Source organism: Pinus tabuliformis, chromosome 8 (genome assembly GCF_031772625.1).
Source record: "Pinus tabuliformis cultivar Carrire ecotype Pingquan chromosome 8, CPIR1, whole genome shotgun sequence".
Taxonomy (NCBI): Eukaryota; Viridiplantae; Streptophyta; class Pinopsida; order Pinales; family Pinaceae; genus Pinus; species Pinus tabuliformis.
In genome coordinates this window covers 45,718,624-45,744,315 of record NC_142294.1, presented here as the reverse complement: position 1 = coordinate 45,744,315, position 25,692 = coordinate 45,718,624, and the positions used below count along the sequence as shown (strand labels likewise).

The 25,692-nt window shown below is 37.7% G+C and overlaps 1 protein-coding gene across 1 annotated transcript in view; it reads right to left on the bottom strand.

The window, feature by feature from the left end:
• LOC149234058 (piezo-type mechanosensitive ion channel component) overlaps nt 1-25,692 on the bottom strand; it is a 360,941-nt gene that overhangs the window by 224,975 nt on the left and 110,274 nt on the right. Inside the window, exons 5-6 of the mRNA XM_089368143.1 lie at nt 16,478-16,606; nt 8,397-8,570 (exon numbers count right to left, since the gene is read on the bottom strand). Of these exons, the coding sequence (XP_089224269.1) occupies nt 8,397-8,570; nt 16,478-16,606 (303 nt within the window). The remainder of the gene's footprint in view (nt 1-8,396; nt 8,571-16,477; nt 16,607-25,692) is intronic.

Below are 25,692 nucleotides of genomic sequence, written 5' to 3'. Positions count from 1 at the left end.
CATTTCTTCAGGAGTCTTGGAACCCAATGCTTGATGAGGGCATCGGTTTTGTACATATACAACGGTGCTTGCAGCTTCGGCCCATAGAAACTTCGGAAGTCTTTGATCATGGAGCATGGCATGGACAGCTTCCACAATCGTATGGTTCTTCCTTTCCACCACACCATTCTGTTCAGGGGTATATGGTGTAGTAGTCTCCCTCTTAATGCCAGCCTCTTTACAAAAGTCATGAAATTCGTTAGATTCATATTCAGTGCCATTATCAGTCCTTAAGATCTTTATCTTCTTTTCGGTTTGATTCTCAATCAAGGCTTTGAAGTGTCGAAACCAGAGAACGCTTCATCCTTCTTTTTCAAGAAGTATATCCAAGTCTTTCGAGAATAGTCATCTGTAAAAGTAAGGTAATATGAATATCCTCCCAAGGAGTTCACAGGCATCATACCAAATATGTCTGAGTGAACCAACTGTAATATATCGGAGGTCTTGCTTTGGCTTGAGGGGAATGGTCCCCTTTTGAGCTTTCCTTCCACACATCTCGGACATACACTTTCTTTCTCTACTCAGAATTCGGGCATCCCTGTCACCATTTGTCTTACATCAAGTAGAGCTTTATAATGAAGGTGGGAAAACCTCCGATGCCAAAGTTCAGACTAAAGAGATGTGTCACAAGACATGACACCTAGCGGACTTCCACCGACCTGATATAATGAATCAACTTGAAACCCAAGAGTGAAGACATCTTTAACATTGTTTTTCCATACACGTACCTTGCCATCACTGAAGGTCACCTTGTAGCCTTTGTCTTCCATTGTCGAGATGTACATCAGGTTCTTTTTGAGGTCAAGTACATATAATACATCCTGTAAGTGGATTGTATTACCTTGATTCAATTTAACAGAGACATTGCCTATACCTTTCACGGCATATTTCATATTATCTCCAAGGACAATCTCCAGGTTAGTTTCTTTCTCTATTAGATTATGGAGAACTTCTTTGTAACCAGTGAAGTGCCTTGAGGTACCACTATCAATAAGCCAAATTCCTAGCGAGTCCGAAGGAGCAGAGGTAGATAGAGCAGTTGGTAGATAATATTCATCCTGCTTATTGTCAACAGTGTTAGATTCATACCTGGAATTTCTAGCCTTCTTGAATGATTGTCCTCTTCCTTGATTTCTAGCACTCCTTTTACCTCTGCTATTAGATTTTCCATTCCTTTGATTTCCATGAGAGGGATTTTGATCATCGTCCCGGTGTGAGTCCCTTCTATCAGGGCACTCCCTTGCATAATGACCTGCTTTATCACAAATGTAACATCGTCCTTTTCTTCCACCCTTAGGTCCAGCCTTTCTTTTTTATTTAGCCCCGGAATTATTTCTATGCTTTTACTTCCACCTTGGTCCATTTGTTCCTAGCAGCAGCAGATGCATTTGATGGAGGCTCAGCAATTCCGCCTTTCACATGGTCCAACACTTCCTGTTCTTCAATGTTAGATCGAGAGACATCTTCCATCCGTGGTAGTCAGACTTCTCACGGAGCTTGTCTTCAGTAGGGAAGTGTGTTGAGGACCCCATGAATTCTTTTTGGATAGCCTGCCAATCTTCTCTTCGGTGATTGCTCTTGCTCTTGCTTGGGCTTTGTCTTCACCTCAACTCTGATTCCATGTTAAGTTATGGTATGTTCTATGCTTAGAGCAGTTTACTTCTTTTTCTTATTATTATCCACAGATTAGCAATCACATGTACATTAAGTAAAGTGTAGATAGAACATTAAATGATCGACAGAAAACAAGCCAAGACAAGAGACACAAGATGTGGCGACTAGCCAGGGACAAACCCCAATATGGGGAAACCCTTTGATCAAATCTTCTTTTATCTTCAATAATTCAGCAGAGAGAAATAGTACAAAGATCTTATTTATATCAACAGCAACAAACCCCAGATCAGCCCTAAACTAGGGTAGCAAACCCTATATCGAACTTGTCAAGTCTCCACCGGTGAGTCGTTCACCGTGCACCAGTCCAAGATTCCGCCGCACACCAGTCCAAGATTCCGCCACGCACCAGTGCAAAATTTCGTTGCGCACCAGTGCAAGATTTCGCCACGCACTAGTCCAAGATTTCTCCGCGCACCAGTGCAAGATTCCACCGCACACCAGTGCAAGATTTCACAGCGCACCAGAGAGAGAGATGTGATGATCAGTGTGTGTCCAAATGAGGAAAAGACATCTTGTATTTATATACAAATGTTGATGATGAATATATGTGTCTTTTGGACTTCTGAGCCTACATGTGTTGCTGGTCGGCTTGATAGTTATTCCATAATCAAATAAATTCATATCTCCATAAATACTTGTCGGAATTGGATGATCTTTAAATCAATCCTACACTTCTCAACGAGAGGAATCTAATAAAAATATTATTAGCGATGAATAAAATGAACCACATGGAGTTTGGCCCTAGTTGCCAATTTTAACATGTCTCCAATGGAAAAGAAAGCCCTCCTAGGGTGGCACTCGAAGTCCACCGAAGAGAGGGATGAGCTTCACTCCTTGGGAAGCTCGTATGTTGAACACAGGGAAAATTTTAAGAACCCCCCCTAAATTTATAAATATAATAAATGGGCGAATCTCCATGGTATATAGGAAAAATGGAAGGCGATTTTATCAATAATATAATATGTATATATAATTTTTTGGCGAATCTCTCACTAGGCATGGCGAATATTTTACTCAATTATAAAATCTTGTAAGATCTTGGCGAGTCTTTCACTAAATAATAAAACTTTGTAAAGTCCTAGTGAATCTTAGCATAGGCTACATGATGGTTTAATTCCCCCATTTAAATAGGCTACATTCCAGGTGAATACCATGGGTCAATACCATGTGCCATTTTGGTGAATACCATGGGTCAATACCATGTGCCATTTTTATTTTTATTAATTCTAATATTAGGGTTAATAATGGTTTTTTGCATGGTATTAATAACAATCTAGTCCATGGTATTTGTCCCATAGTATTTTGGCCATAGGTTTCACCTAAATATAACCCATTTTTTGAGTGTTCGTAAATATAAGGTGACTTATGGAGTAAATATAAAAAAATGTTTTATTTGTTTACCATACCTCTCGTTTATTTATATTTTTATTAATTTACCATACCTCTTTTACAAATATGGTATTTGGCCCATAGGATTCACTTAAATAAAACTTCTTTCTTGAGCCTCCATAAATAGAACGAGGGTTATGGACTAAATATAAAAAGAGGTTTTATTTATTTACGACACGTCTAGTTTATTTATATTTTTATTTATTTACCATACCTTTTGAGTAAGTATAAACAGACGTTTTATTTATTTACCATACCTCCACTTTACTTATATTTTTATTTGTGTACACCCTTACATGTATATAAGGTGACTTATGGAGTAAATATAAAAAATGTTTTATTTATTTACCATACCTCTCATTTATTTATATTTTTATTAATTTACCATACCTCTTTTATAAATATGGTATTTGGCCCATAGGATTCACTTAAATAAAACCTATTCTTGAAAATGGGCGAATGGAAGTTTGTAAGTCCTAATTTCAAGGGCTAAATTTACCTTTTTTACCCTCTCCCTTAAAATAAGGTGGGCTATTTGAGGTGATTTGTAAAAATGTACTATGATACAAAATATTCGCCCACTAAAAATTTAAAACCCCTTATTTTCGCCAAAGGGCGAACATTCGCCCCTAAAATTATCCTTGGTTGAACAACACTTGTAGCTTAGCTAAACAGCCAAAGAAACAATGAAATTCTCAAATCATCAAAAGGCCCCAAATTCTACTCACTTCCTTCTATTTATTCTTGTTCCCTTGGGCCCCACGTGGGTCCCATCAAATATTTTGATCCCCCACTAAGAAAAATCAAGCTGCCTCCAAGGGGTGCATATTTTGGGTGGGTGAGTGGCCCCCCACAATCCACTAAAAGGCACATCGACCCCTTTCTCCTAAGTTCTTCCATCAAAATTGCATTAAGCCAAAAATAACAAAATTGCCAAAAATGGTTTCTCCTCACCTTGGGAAAACAATTAGGAAGGGACATTACAAAAACCACCTTTATTAGAAACCTTTTAACTTATTTCCTTACTTATTTACCTTTAAAGTAACCCTTTTTAATTCCCTTTCTCAAATTATAACCTCCTTTATATAACTTGCACCCTTATAACCGTAAACCTTGATTTATAACTTGAATATATATTTTTTACAATCGAATTTGTAAGGGTCAACCGTTACGACTATGGCGGACGAATTTGTAATGAACAAACATGTTCGGACGCGATTCTATATAGCATAGGTTAATCAACAACTTACAACTTTGATTGAGACTGTGCTTACCCAGTGATATTGACGTGCGAAGTACAAATGTTAATTCAAGCAGAAAAAATGGTTATAATGATGTTATGTTTCGGCTATACGACAGTACAAACTTTGGCGTAACAACGATGCTCGGCACAATTAGTATGCAAGTCTTGGCAGTGGCCGGAGACAGTATGTTGCTAAGTTGTGTTGCTACAACGCTTGGTTCCGAACTTGTGAGTAATGCAATTTTTGGTAGCTCGCAAGAACAGAGGTAGAGGGGTGCGTCACAGGAAGATAATTGATGTTGGAGGCGGTAGCAAGGTGGTTGTGGCAACTCAGTGGAGCAATGGCAGCACCTTGGGCTGGCGGCGGCTGATCGAAGGAAGTGACATCGGGTTTTTGCCCGATCATTGTTACGACTAGGTAAGTATTTTACTTTTACGGTTGTTGACTTTTTAATTTTTTTTAGTATAATTATTTTTATTTTTTATATAATTTTTTTTGTAACTCTTTTTTTTAATCTCTCTTTTTTTCTAACTTATATCTTTATATATATATATATATATATATATATATATAGACCTTTTATTTATTTATTTATTTATTTTTATCTCTTTTCTTAATTTCTTTTTAAATATTTTTTTCTTAATTTTTTTTATTTTTTAAAAATGGCCAAGGGCGTGATGGCGAAAGGGAGAATCTTCAAAATTGAGTAGTGAAATGCTTCAATCACAATGACCACTAAGTTGACGAAGACATAACGGCCAAAGGCCATATTAGACTGACTCTTTGTGTAGTAGTTTAGCGGCCAAAAGATCGAGCAGCTCTAATACCAATGTCACGAACAAAGATTGTATACTCAGATAAATGCTCTGATGTCACTGTAAAGAACACGGTTTGCATACGCAGCAAAATACTCAGAAGATCTAGTATATAAGAATGTTTATCATGGGACAAATATATATTATATAAGAATATTTGAATACAAGTGAGATGATTACAAATGAGAGTGAGGGCCTACTTCTAAACTCTAGGCAGGTACCTCTTCACAAACGGTTATGTTCTTAGAGACATGCCTCTTCACTACTAATTATCAATTAATTAATTATTAATTATTATTATTATTTACATTATTTGTATTAGTTTATATATATTTTATTGATAACAGTGAATGATAATGATGACGTTGAAAGTCTTATCGTCCTATTATTTATATTTCATTTTTATGGGAATCTCAAGGTGATATTCCAAACGATAAGTTTGAAGGGAAGCAAACCTAGTGGGACCCCACCTACATGAAATAAATAAATAAATTATTATTAAATTTTCCATCAAAATCCTCTTCTCCTAAATTAAAAAATTTATTAACTAAATAAATTTAAAGAAAAAGCAAACAGTTACCTTGTAACTGATTGAAGAAAATTACAAAAGGGGCAAGAGGCTATTGAGGAAAAAGCATTTTCATAAGTAAGAGAGGTATACTGTATGCTTAAGTTGTCATTTTTCTGATCATACAATTATTTTTTCTGAGTGATGAACATGACTGTCTTGTTGACACCAGAAATTTCTTGAGTGACAAGGAAGGGGTGATTATATCATTTTGTTGTTTGTACTTATAATCTTGTTTTAGTCTTTCTGCACCCTTTTGTCCTTTTTAGAAGGTCTAACTATTGTCAGTGCTAACTGCTAATTACGTGTACCTTTTGCAGAGCTCTGACTGAGATGGTCTTATCAAAAGGGTCCAAACCAGAAACTTTCATTATTTTTGCTTCTTTCATGGCACCTGGCTGCCTTTGTATGGATACTGTACATTTTGACTTCTAAAATCATTTTCTGGTCCAAATTTTCACAGAAATTTGAAAAGACAGCTACTTGTACACTCATTTTTTATTCAATAAAATCAGTGTGTTGACTCTTTTATATTTGGCATACATCTCTTTAGCTTTTTAAGGATACTGCTTTTAAATACTAAGCAGATTTTTGACACATGTTGCCTGATCTTTGGCAGTCATATGTCATAATACTTGATGCATACACAGTCTTTCTAGGCTGTTGGTATAGATTTGAAAACTACCTGTATTTTTCTGTTATTATACTGTACATGTGATGGGTTTTATTTATTTCCATTGATTGTAAAGTTCTGTTTTTTATTACTGTATTTAGAAGTTCGTTGTGTTGTTTATAAATATTCATAAATCTGTCATATATAGTTATACTAGTAGGAATTAGATAAGGGCTTTAAGCAACCAGACTCAGTCCCCACTATATTGTTCAGCCCTGTGAGATTCAAGGCATTGTTGGCGAGGCATCAAAACTTCACCCTCAGCAGTATCCATAATTGAATATATCATAACGGCATCCATAAGTATTAGTTATTAACTTCTCCTGTACATAACTACCAAAGATGTTGGGAGTGGGAATAAAGTTGTTAAAGGATGGATGATGTGGCAAATTCCAAAATAACCTAGAAGCAAAGCATTTTGGAAACTTTATATATATAAAATGGAAACATGTCGAATGTCAAATTAGTTGCAGAAAATCTGAATACACAGATTTTCTGTTACTTATAGACGAACACTACATTTTCAAGACATGGAAATGTAATCAATAGTAGATTAATCTTTGGAGAATCAACCATTTAGTACAAAGATAACATCAACAGTTCAACCAACCATATAGCAATGATAAATTATAACATCATGTTTCCACATAACTATTTAGATCTAGCTCAAGGGGTTAGCTCAACCAGTTGCCAACAACATTGGTAGAAATTTGACTATTTCTGTGCCAGCAGATTTTTGGTTCGAATCCCATAGGTCAGGCACACTAGTCTATGCTTGTCAGTTTAATAGGGATGCCATCCATGAAAGTGAGGAAGCATCCCTTTGGTTTCCCCCCAAGATTATCATTGGAAAAAAATATGACAACTGACATCTATGATTAACATCTAAAATATAACATCAACCATCATAACCAGATGACGCCCATGAGGCATAGAGAAAACGATGACAGGGTATTCTATTAAGGCACTCTGTGATCTGAAGGTCACCAGTTCAAAAATTCTTAGACAAAAATCTTGTCACGCTAAAGGTTGGTGTGGCCCAAGCTGGGTGCAATCCTCGGGTGATTTTTGATAGCTTAAATGCCCCTGGGTCGCAGCTACTCAAGCCACAGGTTAGGCATGCCAGTCATCTCAGGACTCACATAACCTAGCAAACAAAAACATAAAAAAGAAATAGGCCACATGACATCATAACTGAAGAATTATATTATGCAATCATCATATAATGTTTACAAAATAGATCATATGAGCAATTTATAAAACAGATATTAGAAACTGAAAACATTAAAATGAGCTGAAGTATTAAAAGTATGTGACAAGCTAAGAAATGGAAAAGGAGAAACAGTTCATTATTCTAATTCTAATATCTACTTGGCTGTCTACCTTCCACACCAGCTTCTTCTCTAAGATCCCGTAATGTAATACTAGGTGTATTCTGGTGAACACCAGGATGGGTACATTCACTCTGGAAATGTGGCTCTGATACCATCTTAAGTTTTAAACCAGATTTCCTTTTACAAGGATGATAATGTAGCTCATTGATATGTGCCATTCCATTGGTAATGTAGCATTCCATAAGTGGTGATCTCAAGAGTCAATACAATCGGAAACCCAATTATATATTGCAATACAAGAAGGGTTTATGACTTTTCAGTCAAACCTCAAGTACATAATAAAATATAATATATTAAATTTTATCATGAATTATAATAACACCTAGGCCAATATTATACACTAACAGTATAAAGGGAAACTATTATGACCAAAATGTAATGGACTTTCCTTCTAATCTCCAGAAACAATGCCCCAAAGGTAGTTCCTAACTCTGCATGTTCATAAATTATTTAGAGTTCAGGCCAAACCGTGGCAGTTTTGAATTTAGCTGTGCCTGACAAACTACTTCCAGCTACAAAAGGACCTTAACAATCATCATTGTTACCATAATGCAAAACCAATAAGCAATTTCATTCAACAAAAATGGAAACATCACATACCGAAGTGAAGGAGAATTGACCTTATTGAATCCCCTTTTCTGTCCAGAGCCTCCGAAAACAGATCTAGCTGGAGTAGGTACAGAAATGAAAAATGTAATTCACAAAGGAGAACTAGAAGCTTCCGTGTTCGTCTGCCCACTGTTGACCTCATCAAATATATCAAGAAAAACACCACTACAGAAAACAGACATTTATCAGTTCATATATCTGTGCCTGTAAATTCAAAATAGCATCTAATTCTTACATGATCACTTACAAAATCTTCCAGATAGTAAATATATTTTCCTCAAAAGCTACAGTGAGAAATGTAATCTAAGAATTAGAAAGAAAATCAGAGTATCTGGGTAGTAGTTCAGACACATACATTGATGTAATTCAAGAAAATATGGCTGAAAATATATGTCATGCTGTGGTAAACTAAAGTGGTAACATAAAGCAGAAAAGAACTATAAATAATCAATCTGTGCAGATACCCCTGTTGTCGCCCGGATTGTACAGGCACCGCGACAATGCTAAGGACGGGGGTTGTCACTCTAATCCCTGCCCACTCCGTTCTAGCTATCTCCCAACAGCAGGCTATGGGGGGTAGTCCCTATGGAATGATGTGAAGGAAAGCAAGTTGAGAATCAACTTTCTTGGGAGACATGGATGAGTGGTCTAGCCACTTAGTTGAAATTAAGCAAGATTATGATTAAATTAGATGAGACCAGTGCCTTAGTGGAGTCACAAATTCTTGTTTCGTATGAATTGAAACCAAATGACCGGATGGACACCCGCTGCTTGAATGATTGACTAACCTATATGATGTGCAAATTTCAACAATATGCCAAAATACCAAGTAGCCCAAGATGCCAAATGCTAACAATAGTCAATCAAAATGTTGATCACAGACTTGTGACAGTTTATATCAACACTATTACTTCAGAAAATTCAGATTTACCAATGTATAACAGCAGTGCATAAACCACTCCAAATAATGAAAATTACTCAACACATTGAAGTATAAAATTTCCAAATTAACCAGCAATGTAAATTAGCTTCTTAGGCACACTTTACGATGGAGTATTCAATAATATTTCAGATCTGATTTTAATATTACAGCAGTAAATAAAGGCATATCAGCAAGATGAAAACTTCCCAAACTAGATATCCAATATGCCCAAAAATAGCAAAATGCACCAGAACTTGAGAATTTCATATTTAGGGCTTTAGGTGAGTTTTCCCTAACAATTTTCAGATCTGATATGATTATTATAGCAGTGAATTAACCACAGATCACAAAATGATGGGGAAAGTATTCCATCAGCCCAAATTCCATTCCAAAAATTTCAGAAATCGTCCCTTTATGATTACAATTCATAGTTTATTCAAGAGCAGAAGCAAAGATTCTTTTGAACGGTATACAAGATTTATAGGGAATCGGTTATGTTGCATTAAGGCTGGTGCAAGCAATGGATTGTCCTGGTAATCTCTAGCATACTTGAATTCATGTAACTGAATTCCAGCTGGTGAGTTGGTTTTAAGATCCAGCAAGACTGCTGAAATACCATGCTTTGATGAAACTGGAGCAGAAACTTTTTGAGCAATGTCAGGATTTGAGAACTTGGAACAATTTGCTTGATCTGTAGAAATTCCCTTGTTGGCCCCAATTGAATTTCCCTTCACACTTCTAACCAAAATTATTGATTCCTTTAAAGAAAAAGCTCCTGAAGAAACTGTTTTATTCACAGTTCTATTTGACCTTGGTTTTCCCTTCACACTTCTACCCAAAATTATTGATTCCTTTAAAGGCGAAGCTCCTAAAAAACTGTTTTATTCACAGTTCTATTTCACCTTTTTATGTTTGCATGATCTGAAGTCATAAGATGAATCTTGACCTCCCACTAAGCTGCCAGTGCAAACTACCAGGGATGTCAACTACTGGTGAATCCCCAGAGGGCTTTCATGATATATTTTAAGAGCTGAAACCATGGTCTTTTCCTGTATTTTCTTCATATCCTCCTCTGATTCTTCTGCTAGCACATCCATACTTCCACTCTGATAAGATAAAGATTTGACTGGGCACCTAACTGAATAACAACCCTTGGAACAAATGAATCAGAAGCAACACTAATGTCTTGTTTAGAAGATTTCAACAGGACAAGCAACATATCCATGTTGAGTTCCTGTTGAACTACATTTTGATTTTGTACACAGCCATAACATACCTAATAGTGTCCCAACTAAAACCAAAGTTAACTGTGGATCACTGAAGATGGTAGGTCACATACCTTCTGGAGTATTGACGGGCTTGTTGTCGCACAGATTGTCATGACAACGCTCAGACCGGGGGCTGTCACTTTGATCCCCGATCTGTCCGTTTAAGCAGTCTCCCGCGGCTAAGGGGGGTAGACCCTATGGGACAAAGGATGACCAACTGTGGACCAGTTGGGTTGGGAGACACAACAAGGGGAAACAAGCACTTGATTGATTTTATAAGTTAATGTGCCAGTGCCTTATGGAGTTAATGACTGAATAATTGTTTATCAAATACTGCAGAAATATGAACTCATTAACAATCATTTACCATCAAATAACCCAAACAAAGAAAATGCAAGATAATTGATAAATGCTCAATGGCTTAACAATATTCCAACAATTAAAACTCGAAAGATTAAATGTTTTAAATAACCACATAATTTTAAATGCTAACCAGTTATCACTTTCATATAGCTAATCTTCAAATGAACATTTAAGCATGTTTAACCACATAAAAAATGATAAATATTAATCCCACATCAAAATTTTAGCCTCAGCAGAAAAGATATATCGCAAACATGACAAATCCTTGAGCCAAGACTGAATCTAGCAAAATATTTCCAAATTTTTTTTTTGTATTTTTTATATTTTCAAATAAAACAAAACTAAGCTAAAGCAAAAACTAAAGTCTAAATAAATGTAACTTAAATCTAAATAAAAATCTAAACTATAGAACAAATTAAAAAGTCTAAAGATTACTTTTTTTTTTTTTTTTATAAAGTAAAACAAAACTAACAGCTAAACTAAAAAAGTGAAACTCAATTTTTTTTATCTTCAAAATTTTTTATGATTTTTATATTTTATGTTTTTTTTAATTATTTAAATCGAACTTCAAACAAAATTAAATCTAAATTTAGAGAAGTCTAAATCTAAAACCTAAATCAAAATTTAATAAATCTGAAACTTAACTCTAATCTATAGGAACCCTTTTTTTTTATTTTTTAAAACATTTTCTAGCTAAAAATGAAATAAAATTGAAATAAATAAAACTAAATTAAATCTAAAAGTGCTAAAACTAAAGCATGACTTTTAAAAAAGAATTCAAATAAAACAAACAAACTAAGACGGCCGATTTGCTTGCAGGTTTCGAGGGTTGCCAAGGCTGCGTGGAGCTTGTATGGCAGACAGAGAGAGGATTCAACAGCGACGCGAGAGATCTCACGCAGGTGGAATTGGTGGCCTTGGAGCTGTGGATTGAAAGTGTAGCAGCAATGACGGCTCGGAGAAGTTTGCAGCAGACTTGGAAATGACTGCACGCGACAAAAAAATTGACGCAGGGGCCACGGGTTCCACTATTTGTTTGCAGGTGCAACAGCGGCAAGGATTGAAGATGTTGAGCGATGGATGGAGGATGCAAGAACAACTTCGATTGACAACAGATGAGGAGATGGCAACGTAGAATGGGGCTGCGGGTTAGAGAGATAGAACACAGGGAGGGATGAATACGCAGGTATGAAGGAGTTGTTTGCGGACAGAGAGAGAAGATGGGATGGAACAATGCTTTATGACTGCGGATTTGAGTAGCGGATAGCAGGGAATGGTGAGCAGCGTGGATGGATTTGACAGAAAGGAGGCAACGAGGGTTCTGAGTGGCTATGGATAGCTACGTTGAGGGATAGAGGAGGACGTGTAGAGTTGGCAGACGACCGAAGGAATGGTAAATACAGGTCGATAATGAAAGAGCAGTAAAAGAAAAACTTGGCAGGCTGAGAGCGTTGGAGAGGCTTGAGTGATAAAAAATGCAAGAAGGATGGGGGTTTGGATGGCTGCAATGGAATAGGCAGCATGAGAAATGCGTGAGGAATTGATGGGGAATCTCTTGCAGGCCTAGGGCAGCGTACACTTTTAAAAAAAAAAAATGATAATTTTCTGCAAAATTGAAACCTTGGGTAGCAACAAATAGCCTAAAAAAAAACTAAAATCTCTTCAGATAAACCCTGCAAGAACTGATCCTGAGGCCAGATCTTACCCTCTAAGGTCTAGATCTGGCTTCAAACAAAATTTTTGTCTCAGACCTGCAACCTGCAATGGAAAAACAAACACCCAGAGATAATATATGCAAGGATTAAAACTAAAACCCTACAAACCAGCTACAATATTTACAGTTTTATGACTCTACAACAGCCAGATTTGTCAGTAATCCACAATAATATTTTCAGAATTTCAGATTTACTATGAGATACTTCAGAAATCTCTCATGCATTCAAAAATAAACTTAAATGATAAACCCAGAATCGAAACTAGTTGGGCTCTACAAGAGAATGCTTTTCAGGAGTTGGCTGGTTCAGCCAAGAACTTCCCCAAACGCCCATTGATCCTTACAATCTAGATTTCCTACACAGCTCACTTCAGCTATCAATAAAGAGGGAAAAAACAGTACTAAATTCCAAATCCAGTGGAGATACCTGCCATTATTTCCAGAAATTCTACTACCATAAAACCCTAGTGAGTAAACAAGATACCTGTGTTCAACATCACTCTTCAGCAAGCTATTACTAATAGCTGAAAATAAATTTATGTAGAAAATAAGGCAACTTACAGCACTTCAGGAGAGTAACACCAGCAAGATTTCAACCCCAAAGTCTTTCTTTATTGCACAAGAAAAAGTTTACAAGAGAGCTTTTCTCAGCACAAGACTCACAGATCGAAATGATCTCAAATGACCCTTAACACCCTATTTAAAGGAAAAATTCCCAACGGCTAGTTCGAGTGATCCATGTCAAAATGATCTCGACCGTCGATGAGGATCAAAATCCCTTTTAATCTCATCCGTCAAAATTTTTAAATGCATTTTAATATATTAAAAAATTAAAATTCTGCATTTATTTACTCAAAACTTTGACATTATTATTATTTTATCATTTTATTTTATTTTAAATTTTTATTTGTTTATTTTTTAAATTTATTTTATTTTATTTTTTTATTTTTTTATTATTATTTTTTTTTTATTTTTTTTTATTATTATTTTATTATTTTTATCTATTTTTTTTCTTTAATTTTTTTTTAATTTTTATTTTTGGATCCTCGAACTTAGCCTTTGGAAAAATTACCTAGGACCTAGGACTTAGGATTTATGAGGGGATTAAAATATTTTCTAACCTTCAAGACACTTTACATCATGACTTTTACAATTTTACATCTCAAGGGGGGAAACCCATTTGACATAGATCCTCATAGACCACCCAGTTCTGCGACCAAATATAATCTAGCAGATCAACACACTAGGGTTCCCCTAAGATTCTAATGACAAAATTCATTTCCGCTTTGGGGTTAAACTGAAGGAAAACTCTGCCGATCATGGATCGGTGAGACAAAAAAGTTAAAACCTTCCGGAACGTAGATTATCACTAGAAAATTAGGTTCACCTAGGCAATTTACATACATGACTCATATCTGCTAAGATTATTTACAATTTACACTTGCAAATTGGGTTTACAACATAACATGATCAGGTTGATGATGGAAGTCGAATGGCACGGACACATCGATCAAGCGCTATCCCTTTTGCGAAAAGGGGGTGTACTGCTATGGGTAGTTGACACGTAGTACTCAACAGGGCTCTTACCCCAGCAAAGAACTGTTTGATTGCCAAAATGAAGTAGTGCAAAATAGCCCAGGACTAATATTTCACACAGTCATTTCAACACATATCTATTTACGAGTGACCTTGACACCTCCATCGATTGACAAGGATGTTACAACTGATGGTTTTGCAAGTGAAAAAGCTATTTAAACGGCCCATGGACACATTTTAATAACTATCCTCATTCTGCCAATGAAATACAGTAACAACTGCTCTACTTATCAGATTTGTTGACTGTTCATATTACTTCAAGTTATCTCACCAGATGCAAGTGAAATGATTGTTGATTTGGGGTAGCATCAGATGTGCTCTAGCTACGAAATTTGGTGGAGAGGTAGGGGCACGTGAGATCTCCAATACCCAGAAAAGGTTTGGGCAAATTCTAGACAGATCAGGAGATATTAAAATAATTAATATTTTTAATGGAGTCCCTAAGTCTAAACTTAGGGAAAATAAAATATTAATATGAATTTGTGTTAGAATGGTCCAAAAGACATGGATCAAGCCAAATCTAATCTTAGCTGTTGATTAGGGACTTAATCTCGGCCGTTGATATGTCAACAAAAAAAAGTATAAGAGAATGCTTGAGGGGCACTTGGAGAACACACTGAGGGAGACTAGTCAGTTCAATTTCTAGAGCTGGGTTTGCAGAGAAATTGAACCAGTGGTCTGGAGAGCAGTCAAGAGGCAGCAAGTACGGAACAAAGAGACGGGAAGGCAGATCCAGAGCCAGAGGAAGCCACGCAGAGGCAGCAGAGACTGCGTAGAGCCAGAAGGGCTTGCGTCATCCACGCAGAAGCTACAGGAGTGACATAGAAGCCCAAAGAGGTTGCGCAGAGCCTCAGTAGGCTGACACAGACGGTTTCAGGCTGTGGCAGAGGTCAGCGGGGCCTACGCTAGGTTTAGGAAAGTGCTGAAAGTTTGTGTATCTGTGGGTAAGCCAGTTTGGCACCCTATTGTACAAGAAAACTGCTGAATAATAAAATCCTCCCTTGCTGCACCGGTTTTCCCACATTGGGTTTTTCCGGGGACATTAGTCCAAAATAACTGTGTCAATGTGTGCATATTTTTGTTTCTATATTACGATGTGATATCTACAGCAGCATTTATTTTAATGTTTGTTGAAGTAATTTCATGAATAACTTATGATGAAATAAGTAGGAAAAGTAAATCAGTTGCTGCAGTGGTAGAATTTTCACAATGATCTGCTATATGTACCCTTGCTAGAAGAAGGGGTAACAATCATCAACCATGTGCTAAATACACCAACTATATCTTACATAAACTGTTGTGTCTGAAATCTAGACTTATTAGACAGTTCAATCATGTCGTTAATTATTGGGTACAATAAATCTGAGTAATTAAAGAATTACCATGAGTATGTATTGACTCATGATTCCCTACATCAATCTCAACCATATCTTGCCATATAGATGGCAATAGTTTCAAACTTGTTCGCTCATTCAGCATTGATATTACTTTCTCGTGAATATTTAACATACATATACTCCTGCAGTCACTGTACTGAACAAATGACAATATTTTCTTCCACAGCTACTACAAAGAGTGTTTTCTCTATTCAGTTGAAGCCTACAATGAATTCTTACATATTGCATCTTTCAAAAAGCAAAGATGTGATAAATGATAGCTCTACCTATAACAACTGAGATTAATCAAAGCAACAGATCGGTGGAGGGAAAGGCAATCCTCATACTTTCCATCATTTTATCATAGGGACTATAAGTTCAGTTATCTACAGAAGTTATAAGGTCGACATGATAATCAATGGTAAATAGTAGCAGTTATAATCACATATAAGATGGATGATTGCAGGAAAGGCATAAGAAGGGAAAGGACGCAAGAAAGAGTTGGAATCAAAAAAACAATTTAGTGGATTGGTACAATAAGAACAAACGACAAAAGGCAAAACATTCACAATATTAGCAATCAAACAGATAATAAGCCTTCCTCACCAGTCACTAGATCTCCCAGATGAATACATGTTCTCATTTTGAATAATCTACAAAAGGGATCTTCCATAAAACTTCATTCAACTATTCTCATATAGATGTCATTAATTACTGCCCCTGAAAATCTCTCGTTGCTTTGCCAGGAATTATTTGCAGGAATACATACCCGTAAAGATACTTTGCATTTAAAAAAAATAATCAACTTGAGTTCAAGAAAAAATTTAACTTACTATAAAAGGCATGGAGTAGCCCAGGTTTCACTCCCAAAAGGAATATAAGCAACAAAGAAATTGAACGTGAGCTCTTGCGGAAACACCATGCAACTACAGCAAAAATCAAAACCTTTTTTTCCTGTTGCCCTGCCACAAAAGATGGAAATCTTTTCAGGGGGCGATTAAATTCACAATGAAATTTAGTACATTCATGACAAGATTGTTCATAAAAGAAAAAAGTATAATAGTATTGGTGCCATGGGTCAATATCCTATCATTTCTGCAGAAAATACAGTAGGAATAAGTTGGTCTCCTATAGTTGAATGGTTTGAATTATACTTTTACTCATTCAAAAGCTAAAATCTTTATCAAGGAAACAGATTATCAATTCCAATTACATGAAAATTCATGGCATGTTTAAACAATTACATTCTCTGTTTCAAGATTATAGTAAGTCCCCTACATCAATTTTGATCGCTAGAGATCCTTGACACCAAAAGTGTTAAATTTCTGAATACCAGCCAGATTTATTTTCTCACGGCAATTTATTTATTTAGCCAAATAAATATTGAATTATCGAAAAATAAAATCACTGGTATTTTTAACTTCTAGAAATGAATATATGCAGCATAATTTAAATCAGAGAGAACAATCACACATTGCAAAAATAATTCAGTTCATAGTTATATACAAGACTGAACTATTCAGATTATCCACAGAAGTCGGCTTTTAAGATGCACATGTAGTAACTATATTAGGCTTCAATGCAAACAAGAATGAGAATGCTTCTGGACTTGGACGAAAGCTTCAAACATAACTAATTGACAATTGAGAAGAGTCGCATGGAACAGATATGTTGTAGAAGATTGGTGATTAGGACATATTTGAGATCTTCCCTTCAAACTGCGACTAGGTCAACAACGAATTCCCAAGAATATACCAAGGAGCCACAGATCCTTGTTGGACTGAGATGCCACAAAATCAAGACACCGAAACAAAGGTATTGCCCTTCTTTGTTGGTTCCACTGCAATGTTTCAGAATAGGGGAGTGTCAATCTTGAAGTGCTTTGGTTAGATTCACCACAGAGTTGCCAAATAAGACCACAGGAATAGCTCCTACAAACACACGAGTAACTTGTCTCCTATGCTGAGAACTTATCCCTTCAGAAACAGCACAAAAGCCCTCATGTTCAGAATTAGCTGCACCGATTAATACTCTTCACTGATCTAGAAGAGCCGAAGTACTGAAATGGATGAAAACCCTTCCAAAACTTGTCACTATACATGAAAATCTCCTGCACTTGTAAGAACTTTGTATTAGCAATAAAAAGTTGCTCAAAAGTATACCAATGAACCATACGTTTTATATTCCATTCACTTCAGACAAGTCCTTTAACAGTTTTGCACATATGATTAGGGAATAGAATACTCAAAATTATGTCCTTAAGGAAGGCAAAATGACGTTTTCAGGACTGCGACCAGGTTTAGCATTTCATTCTTACAGTGACACCACAACAAATACCTGCAATCATGGTCAATACTCCTCACTGCTTTTTAGTGTACAAGGATTGAGTCAAGATTCGGCCTTTTGTTTGATTAGAACATTCTTCCATAGGACGAATGAACTTAGAGAATCATACTAGCCATTATTCTTCTTCAAAAGGAGACTGAGCTTGTAGTAATTCTGTAACAATCCTCGTTGACCTTGGAGTCTCTTCAAGCCATAGAGAGACACTTCCTAGTTCAAAATTTGATGCCCTAATAGGGCCGAATTGCTGATTTGAGGTAGCATCGGATGTGCTCTAGGCCTCAAAATTTGCAGGGAGGCTTAGACATATGCATTCCCCAATACCCAAAAATCGTTTTGGGAAATTCCACCCGGAGACAGTTTTATTAAAATAATTAATTATTTTTAATGGGAACCTAAGTCTAAACTTAGGAAATTAAAATAATTAAAGGGTATTAATATAAATTGTGGGTGAAACTTCTAGAAGAAGGCGGAGATCAAGTCAATATGATCCTAACCATTGATTAGAATCTAGTTGGGTTGTTGATTCATCAACGAGAGGATTATAAGAGAAGGCTTCATAGGCACTTGGAGAACACACCGAGAGATCAAGAGATCGAAATTCTGAAGTGAAAAGTTCTTAGGATGAAATTCTAATCGAGTAGATTTCTTGCAGTTGAGGGGCAGGATAGCATCCGAATTCCGAAGAGAGAGATTTTCTCAGCCGAAGAATCATCAACAGAGAGAGGCAAAGAGTGATCTAGTAGCTCTCACATAGAGGCTGACGCAGGGCCATGCAAGGCCAAGCAGACGCAGCGCAGAGGGTGAGAGAGAGATCGAAAGTTTGCAACAAAGTCAGTTTCAAAAGCCAGGAGCCGAGGTGTGAGACTGGGAGCCTGCGATCTGTCACTCCGAGCAACAAATCAATCAGCTGGCTGGGTGACGCAATGCCTAGAGGGTTTGATGCAGGGATTGCATGAGGATTGTGTAGAGGCAGTGCAGACCCTGCCAAAGGCACCTCATCCAGCGATTGGATCAGCCGAGATTTTTCTCAGTGATTGTGTGAGTAATCTCACAAATCTTTATGCCAGTATTTCTCTCTCTGTAACTGAATAACCCTTGAGGTATTCAGAGATGTATTCAGAATTTTCTACTACTTAATAATAGTAAACCCTCAGAACTGCTACACCGATTTTCCCGCATTAGGTTTTTTCGGGGACATTTGTCTAAAAATAACGATGTTATTATGTTGTATATTCTTTCTTGCTCAGTCTCTTGTTTCTACATATAATTTAATTAAGTGGAGGTTGCAGTAGTACTTACTTCGATATTTACCGTAGCACACAGTAAATAACTTGTATGGATTAACAAGTAGGAGAAGTAACATCAGTTTGCTACAGTAGGAATTTCACTTTAGGAATTTTCACATGGTATCAGAGGTGCAGGTGAAGCAAGAAGAGCAGAGCTAGTAGATCTTGTGCTGAGCAGAAGAGGGAAATTGAAAAGCTGTAGGAAGCAGCAATTCGAAATCCTAGATGGTTTGCGCAGTTCTTAGCCGGAGGGCTAAAATTTCGAGGCAGTCTCTCTCTGAGTGAGTCAACAGAGAGAAGGGCTTACATATTGAGTTTTTGTCAGGGCAAAAGGAGCAGCGCAAAAGCCTCGGCGTGAGGAGAGTTGGTGGGACAGATTTTTTTGTAGGCAATTTGTTCGGCAGAAAATCGCCAGAACAAAGACGACAAACACGGCTGAGGGAATTTCTTCCTCAGAGAATTCCTAGCCAAGGAATTCGAATTCTCTCAAGCTGAGCAGCAACAAGGGGCAGCAGTTTTACTAGCTCTAGCAGGGAGTGCGTAGGCTAGCCCAGCAGCAACACAAAGGAGAGGGGAGGTCATTCGACTTTCTATTTTGGGCAGAAATGGCAACCAGTGGCCTGAGGGATCAAGACAGGTTGGACAGAGCATCCAACTATGCCATCTGGAAGGCTAGAATGTCATTCCTTCTAGATGAGCATGCCCTCAAGACATACATCGACAGCGTGGTTGTTGTGCCTACAGAGGCAAATCCGTTGAAGAAGTATAGATCAGAAATGGCAAAGGCCAAGAGGATGATCCTTGATGGAATAAAGGATCACGTAGTGTGTCATGTCGCTAACAGAGGGACTATTAAGGAGATGTGGGATGCCTTGGAAACGCTATATCAAGGGTCTTCCGAGCAGCGGAAGATGTACTTGGAGCAGAAGCTGAGATCTGCTCAGATGCAGAAGAGGGAGTGTGTGGATCCATTCCTCACGAAGCTTAAGGAGACCTGTGATGAATTGTCTGTTGTGGGGCATACCTCAAGACTCAGAGTTGGTTAGACTAGCCCTCAATTTTCTCTTAGATGAGTGGCAAGTCTTTGTCCAGAGTATCTTGGGCAGAGCAACATTGCCCAATTGGGATGAGATGTGGGCAACTCTAAAACAAGAGGAGCTGAGGAGAGACTTAGTCAATGTTAATTTTTAAACTTAACGGAAGCAGCAACAGTGGTTCAAAGTCAAAGGAGGAGGAGGATAATGCATCCCTTGCATCGAAGGAGAAGCAGGAGAAGTGGAGACGTAAGAAGGACGTCTCAAAGATCAAGTGTTTCAGATGTGGTGAAATCAATGTTCTCTCAAGAAAAAGGACAAGGATGGGAAGCACGATTCGAAAGTTGCGCCCACGAAGATCGAAGAGGAGTTCGCCATGCCAGCCGAGATACCTCCAGGAGGGAGGTGGGATGATTTAGAACTGTAGTTCAAAAGAGCTACAGATGAGCAGGATGCTTGAGGAGTCCACTTCATAGATCAATACCTTGCCACAGGAACCTAGTTTTGTGGTAGCGGCATGGACTAGTATTGGAAAGACAGTTGCAATAGCTAGGAGCGCCAGAGTTTAAGCAACACAAAGCAAAGATGAAAGCAGTGCAGATGGCATAGAGGAGAGGTCAACGACAACGCAGTATATTCAAAGGGTCATTGCAGAGGCTAGCAGCAGTCAGGCTCCAACATTCACGTGATATCATACTGAACACAGTTAGTTCAGTTATTTTGGATGTTTTCCGTTGTTGATGGAGTAGCAGCAACAGTTTGCAGTGCAGTGGCAGTGCTAGCAGCAACACAAATGAAGCACTTGAGAGGGACTAGTAGTATGGATGAAGTGTTGACGATGGCAGTGTCAGTAACAGTACAGTTGCAGCAGCAACAGTACAATTGCAGTAGCAGCAATAGTTGGTGGACAACATGTCAAACATCAGCATCGCAGAGGACGATGCTTCAAAGTCAGAGCAGTATGCAACAACATATATTGCTAGAGCACATTCCTCACTCAGAGGGAGTGTTGATTTGAGGTAGCATCGGATGTGCTCTAGGCCTCAAAATTTGCAGGGAGGCTTAGACACATGCATTCTCCAATACCCAGAAATTCTTTTGGGAAATTCCATGCAGAGACAGTTTTATTAAAATAATTAATTATTTTTAATGGGAACCTAAGTCTAAACTTAGGAAATTAAAATAATTGAAGGGTATTAATATAAAATATGGGTGAAACTTCGAGAAGAAGGCAGAGATCAAGTCAATATGATCCTAACCATTGATTAGAATCTAATCTGGGTCGTTGATTGATCAATGAGAGGATTATAAGAGAAGTCGTGATGGGCACTTGGAGAACATACCGAGAGATCAAGAGAGCTGATTTCTGAAGTGAGAAGTTCTCAGGAGGAAATTATGATCGAGTAGATATCTTACAGTTGAGGGGAAGGGATAGCATCCGAAGAGAGAGATTTTATCAACTAGAAAATCATCAGCAGAGAGAGGCAAAGAGTGATCCAGCAGCTCTCACACAGAGGCTGACAATAGGCTATGCAGAGGCAGCGCAGAGGCTGAGAGAAAGTCCGAAATTTTGCAGCAGAGTCAGTTTCAGAAGTTGGGAGCTGGGGTGTGAGACCGGGAAGATGAGAGTAGTGACTTCGGGCAGCGAATTGATCAGTTGGTTGGGTGACGCAATGCCTAGAGGGATTGACGAAGGGATTGCATGAGGATTGCGCAGAGGTAAAGCAAGGCCTGCTAGAGGCACCTCGTCCAGTGACTGGATCAGCCAAGATTTTTCCCAGTGATTGTGTGAGGTAATCTCACAAATCTTTCTGCCAATATTTCTCTCTCTTTAATTGAATAACCCTTGAGGTATTCAAAGATGTATTCAGAATTTGCTACTACTTAATAATAATAAACCCTCAAAAATGTTGCACCGGTTTTCTCGCATTGGGTTTTTCCAGGAACATTTGTCCAAAAATAACGGTGTTATTGTGTTGTATTTTCTTTCTTGCTCAGTCTCTTGCTTCCGCATATAATTTAATTAAGTAAAGGCTGCAATAGTATTTAATTCGATATTTACCGTAGCACACAATAAATAACTTGTATGGATTAACAAGTAGAAGTAACATCAGTTTGTTGTAGTAGGAATTCCGGTTTAGGAATTTTCACACGAATAGTTGTTCCTTCAATACAACAAAAACCTCAAAGAATGAAGCCCTAATGAGGGTAGAAACGAATGTGCTACACTTGCAACCAAACGAACTTTTGATAGTCTTGAATCTCGGTCTTCCACCTGCAAGAAAACTTGCCCAAAAAAATCCCAAAACCAAACCAAAAACCCTCGTCACCAAACCCTCTCTTCTAATTTGACAATTTCTCCACAGAGGCCAATGTAAGTTTCAAACTTCAATTAGTCAATTGATGTTCATCTGAGTTCTTGCCTTGAATGATAGATCAAGTTCCTTTTTATAGACTTGGGAGGGACTTCAAAATAGGTAGGTCATTTTTCACTTTAGAGGAAACATTCGATTTTAATAATACTTTGAAGCCCAAGGAATAGGTCGTCTGCCCTTGGGGTAGATTTTAATTTTTATTTGAGACAAAAATTAATTTATGGGACCCTCCATACAATATTCCAAGCATAAGCATTAGATCGAACCCCTATTTTCATTATCATATTGTGTTGGCCAATGATAGAGTGCCACTACCACTCTTTGGGGATTTTACCCACAGATTGGGCCCTCCATCTTCAATTAGGCATAACTCACAAACCATGAGGCCTCTCGTAGCGTGCCACATACCACCGGAAACAACTCAACGAGGAGAACCCAGCGAGGATGACCTTGACTTGAAACATCCTGAATTGCCATGTCATTTTTCAAAAAAAGCAGGGCATCACTTGGTGCTGCTTGGGTTGACATCAATGACAACCACAAATCAACACGTCCATCGTGGAAACTGCCTCTAAGTGAGTCATCCTGCCTCTTTCTACCTCTAGAAACTACTCGCTCTACTTTCTGGACCCTAATCTGACCTCCTACAACTGAAACAAGCCGATCATGGCAACTCGCATTGGCAATCTGGGCAACTTGCATTGCGTTGTACAACTTGTTCTGCAGATAAATTCGACCTCCCTTTCCTAACTCTGGAACTCTAAAAAACATCCTGAGAATTTATCTGAAAATTCTCACTGCTGCAAATCCTTGCTACAATCTCTCCCTTGGCTCAAACTGCACCCTGATGCATACTGCGAACTGGGTAATTCAAACTAGCTTGCTCACTTGATATTCCATGTGTGTTCTCCAAGCCCCTTTGACTTGCTCTTATAATCTGTTGTTGGAGCATCAACGACCAAGATCTAATCATGATTGATGGTTCAGATCATCTTAGACTCCGTCAAATCACTTTTTCTGGAAGTCTCTAGAGCGAAATCGATTTCCTTAATTAATACCCACTAATTAATCAATTTTCCTAAGTTAGACTTAGGAACTTTTTAGTTATTGATCAATTAATTTAATAGATAGGTTTCTAATTATTTTCTCTCAAAACCTTTTCGAGGTTTTGCAGATCTCATATTCCTTAGAATCTCTAACACCTTAGAGACTATAACACTTGTATGATGTCATAATATTCCTAATGGAAATATTAAGTGATAATCGTTAGTTTTGGGTAGCATCAAATGTGCTCTAGCCATGAAAATTGGTGGAGAAGCTAAGGCACATAAGTTCTAAAGAACCCAAAAACCGTTTGGTGAAATGCCACCCGAATTGTATTTTATTAAAATAATTAATATTTTTAATGGTCTTCTTAAGTCTAAACTTAGGAAAATTAAAGTATTAATGGGTATTAATCAAAATATGTGTGAGAATAATCTAGAAGGCGGATCAAGTCAAGTTTTAATCATAGCCATTGATTAGAGACTTAATCTCGATCGTTGAAGTCTCAACGAGAAAAGTATAAGAAGGAGGCTTGGGGTTCATTTAGAAACACACATGGAGAGAACGAATTGATCTAGAGTTCGATTTCTGGGGCTAGTAAGCTAAGAAATTCGAACTGAGTGATCATTCTGTAATAGAGGGGAAGGGATAGTTCGAGAATACTGAACAGAGAGGTGGACAGCCACTAGTAGAGGCACCGCAGCACCTAGAAGGACTGACGTTGGGCCAGTATGGGCCCATGCAGTCTTGAAGCAGAACCAGAAGGGCCAGCGCACAAGTGAGGCTGCCCTCATGAAACAGTCGAGAGAGGTTGACGCAGAAGCTACAGGAGGTAGAAGAGATAGGGAAGAGCTGACACAGAGCCTGTCAGCCTGCCCCAGAGCCTATGTAGGCCAATGCAGAGATAGTCGAGTTTAGCCAGTTTTGCTACTGGATCAGCCAGAATCTGCCTGGTGAAGTGAGGTAAAACTCACTCATTTTTCCACCATTATATTTTCTCTGTCACTGGATAGCTGGGAGGGCATCCAGCATTTGTATTCAGAATTACTACTTAATAATAGAAAACCCTCAGAGTTGTTGCACCGGTTTTCCTGCATTGGGTTTTTACGGGGACTATTTTGTCCAAAAATAACTGTGCCCTAGGTATCTTGTTCTTTGCTCAGTTTTTTGTTTCATGTAATCAAACTTAAAATAGTGCAGGCTACAGAAGTAATTTTCTTCAGTACTCAGAAAATAACTTGATAATATATATTAAAATCAAGTAGGAAAAGTAAACTCAGTTTTTACTGCAGTAGGGGTTCCTTGGACTAGGAATTTTCTGTTGGGTCCCTATAATACTAGTGATTACCCCATTACTATTGTAGTTATACCCCTTATTAATATTGTTGTGCCCCTATTGCCCCCATATTGTTATTATTGTGCCCCATAGAATCCCTCTATTTTTATTTTTGTGGCTTTATATTATTATTGTTAGGTCGACTGGATTATATTGTGACTCCTTAGACTCCTATATATAGAAAGGAGGTTTTGTCATTTGAATCATCCAAGAATTGTTCATTTATGTAATGTAAAGGAGGTTGCCCCCTCGAAGAGGCTAAATTCTAAGGCGTTGATCTATCTTTTCTATCTTTTCTTGAGCTGGTTTCATAACATTTGGTATCAGAGCTTTGGATTCTAGGGTTTCGCTGCTCCAAACAGGTCATCGTGGCATTTTCGCTATAACTTTTTTTTTGTGAAGTTTCAGAAGTCGCAAAAAAAACCCATTTGAGAAGAAATCGTGTTGAACCTTGGGTCCGAATTTCAGAGCTTTTCACGCAATATTTGCGGAGATATGATCTGAGGAAGTTGGTCTTTTTGCAAACTCCTGAATTACATTCAAAACAGGTGACCTGGGAAAAATCGTCATAACTTTCTCTCTGGGAATCGGATTGAAATTTCGTAAGAATGTACAGAAAGAGGATGG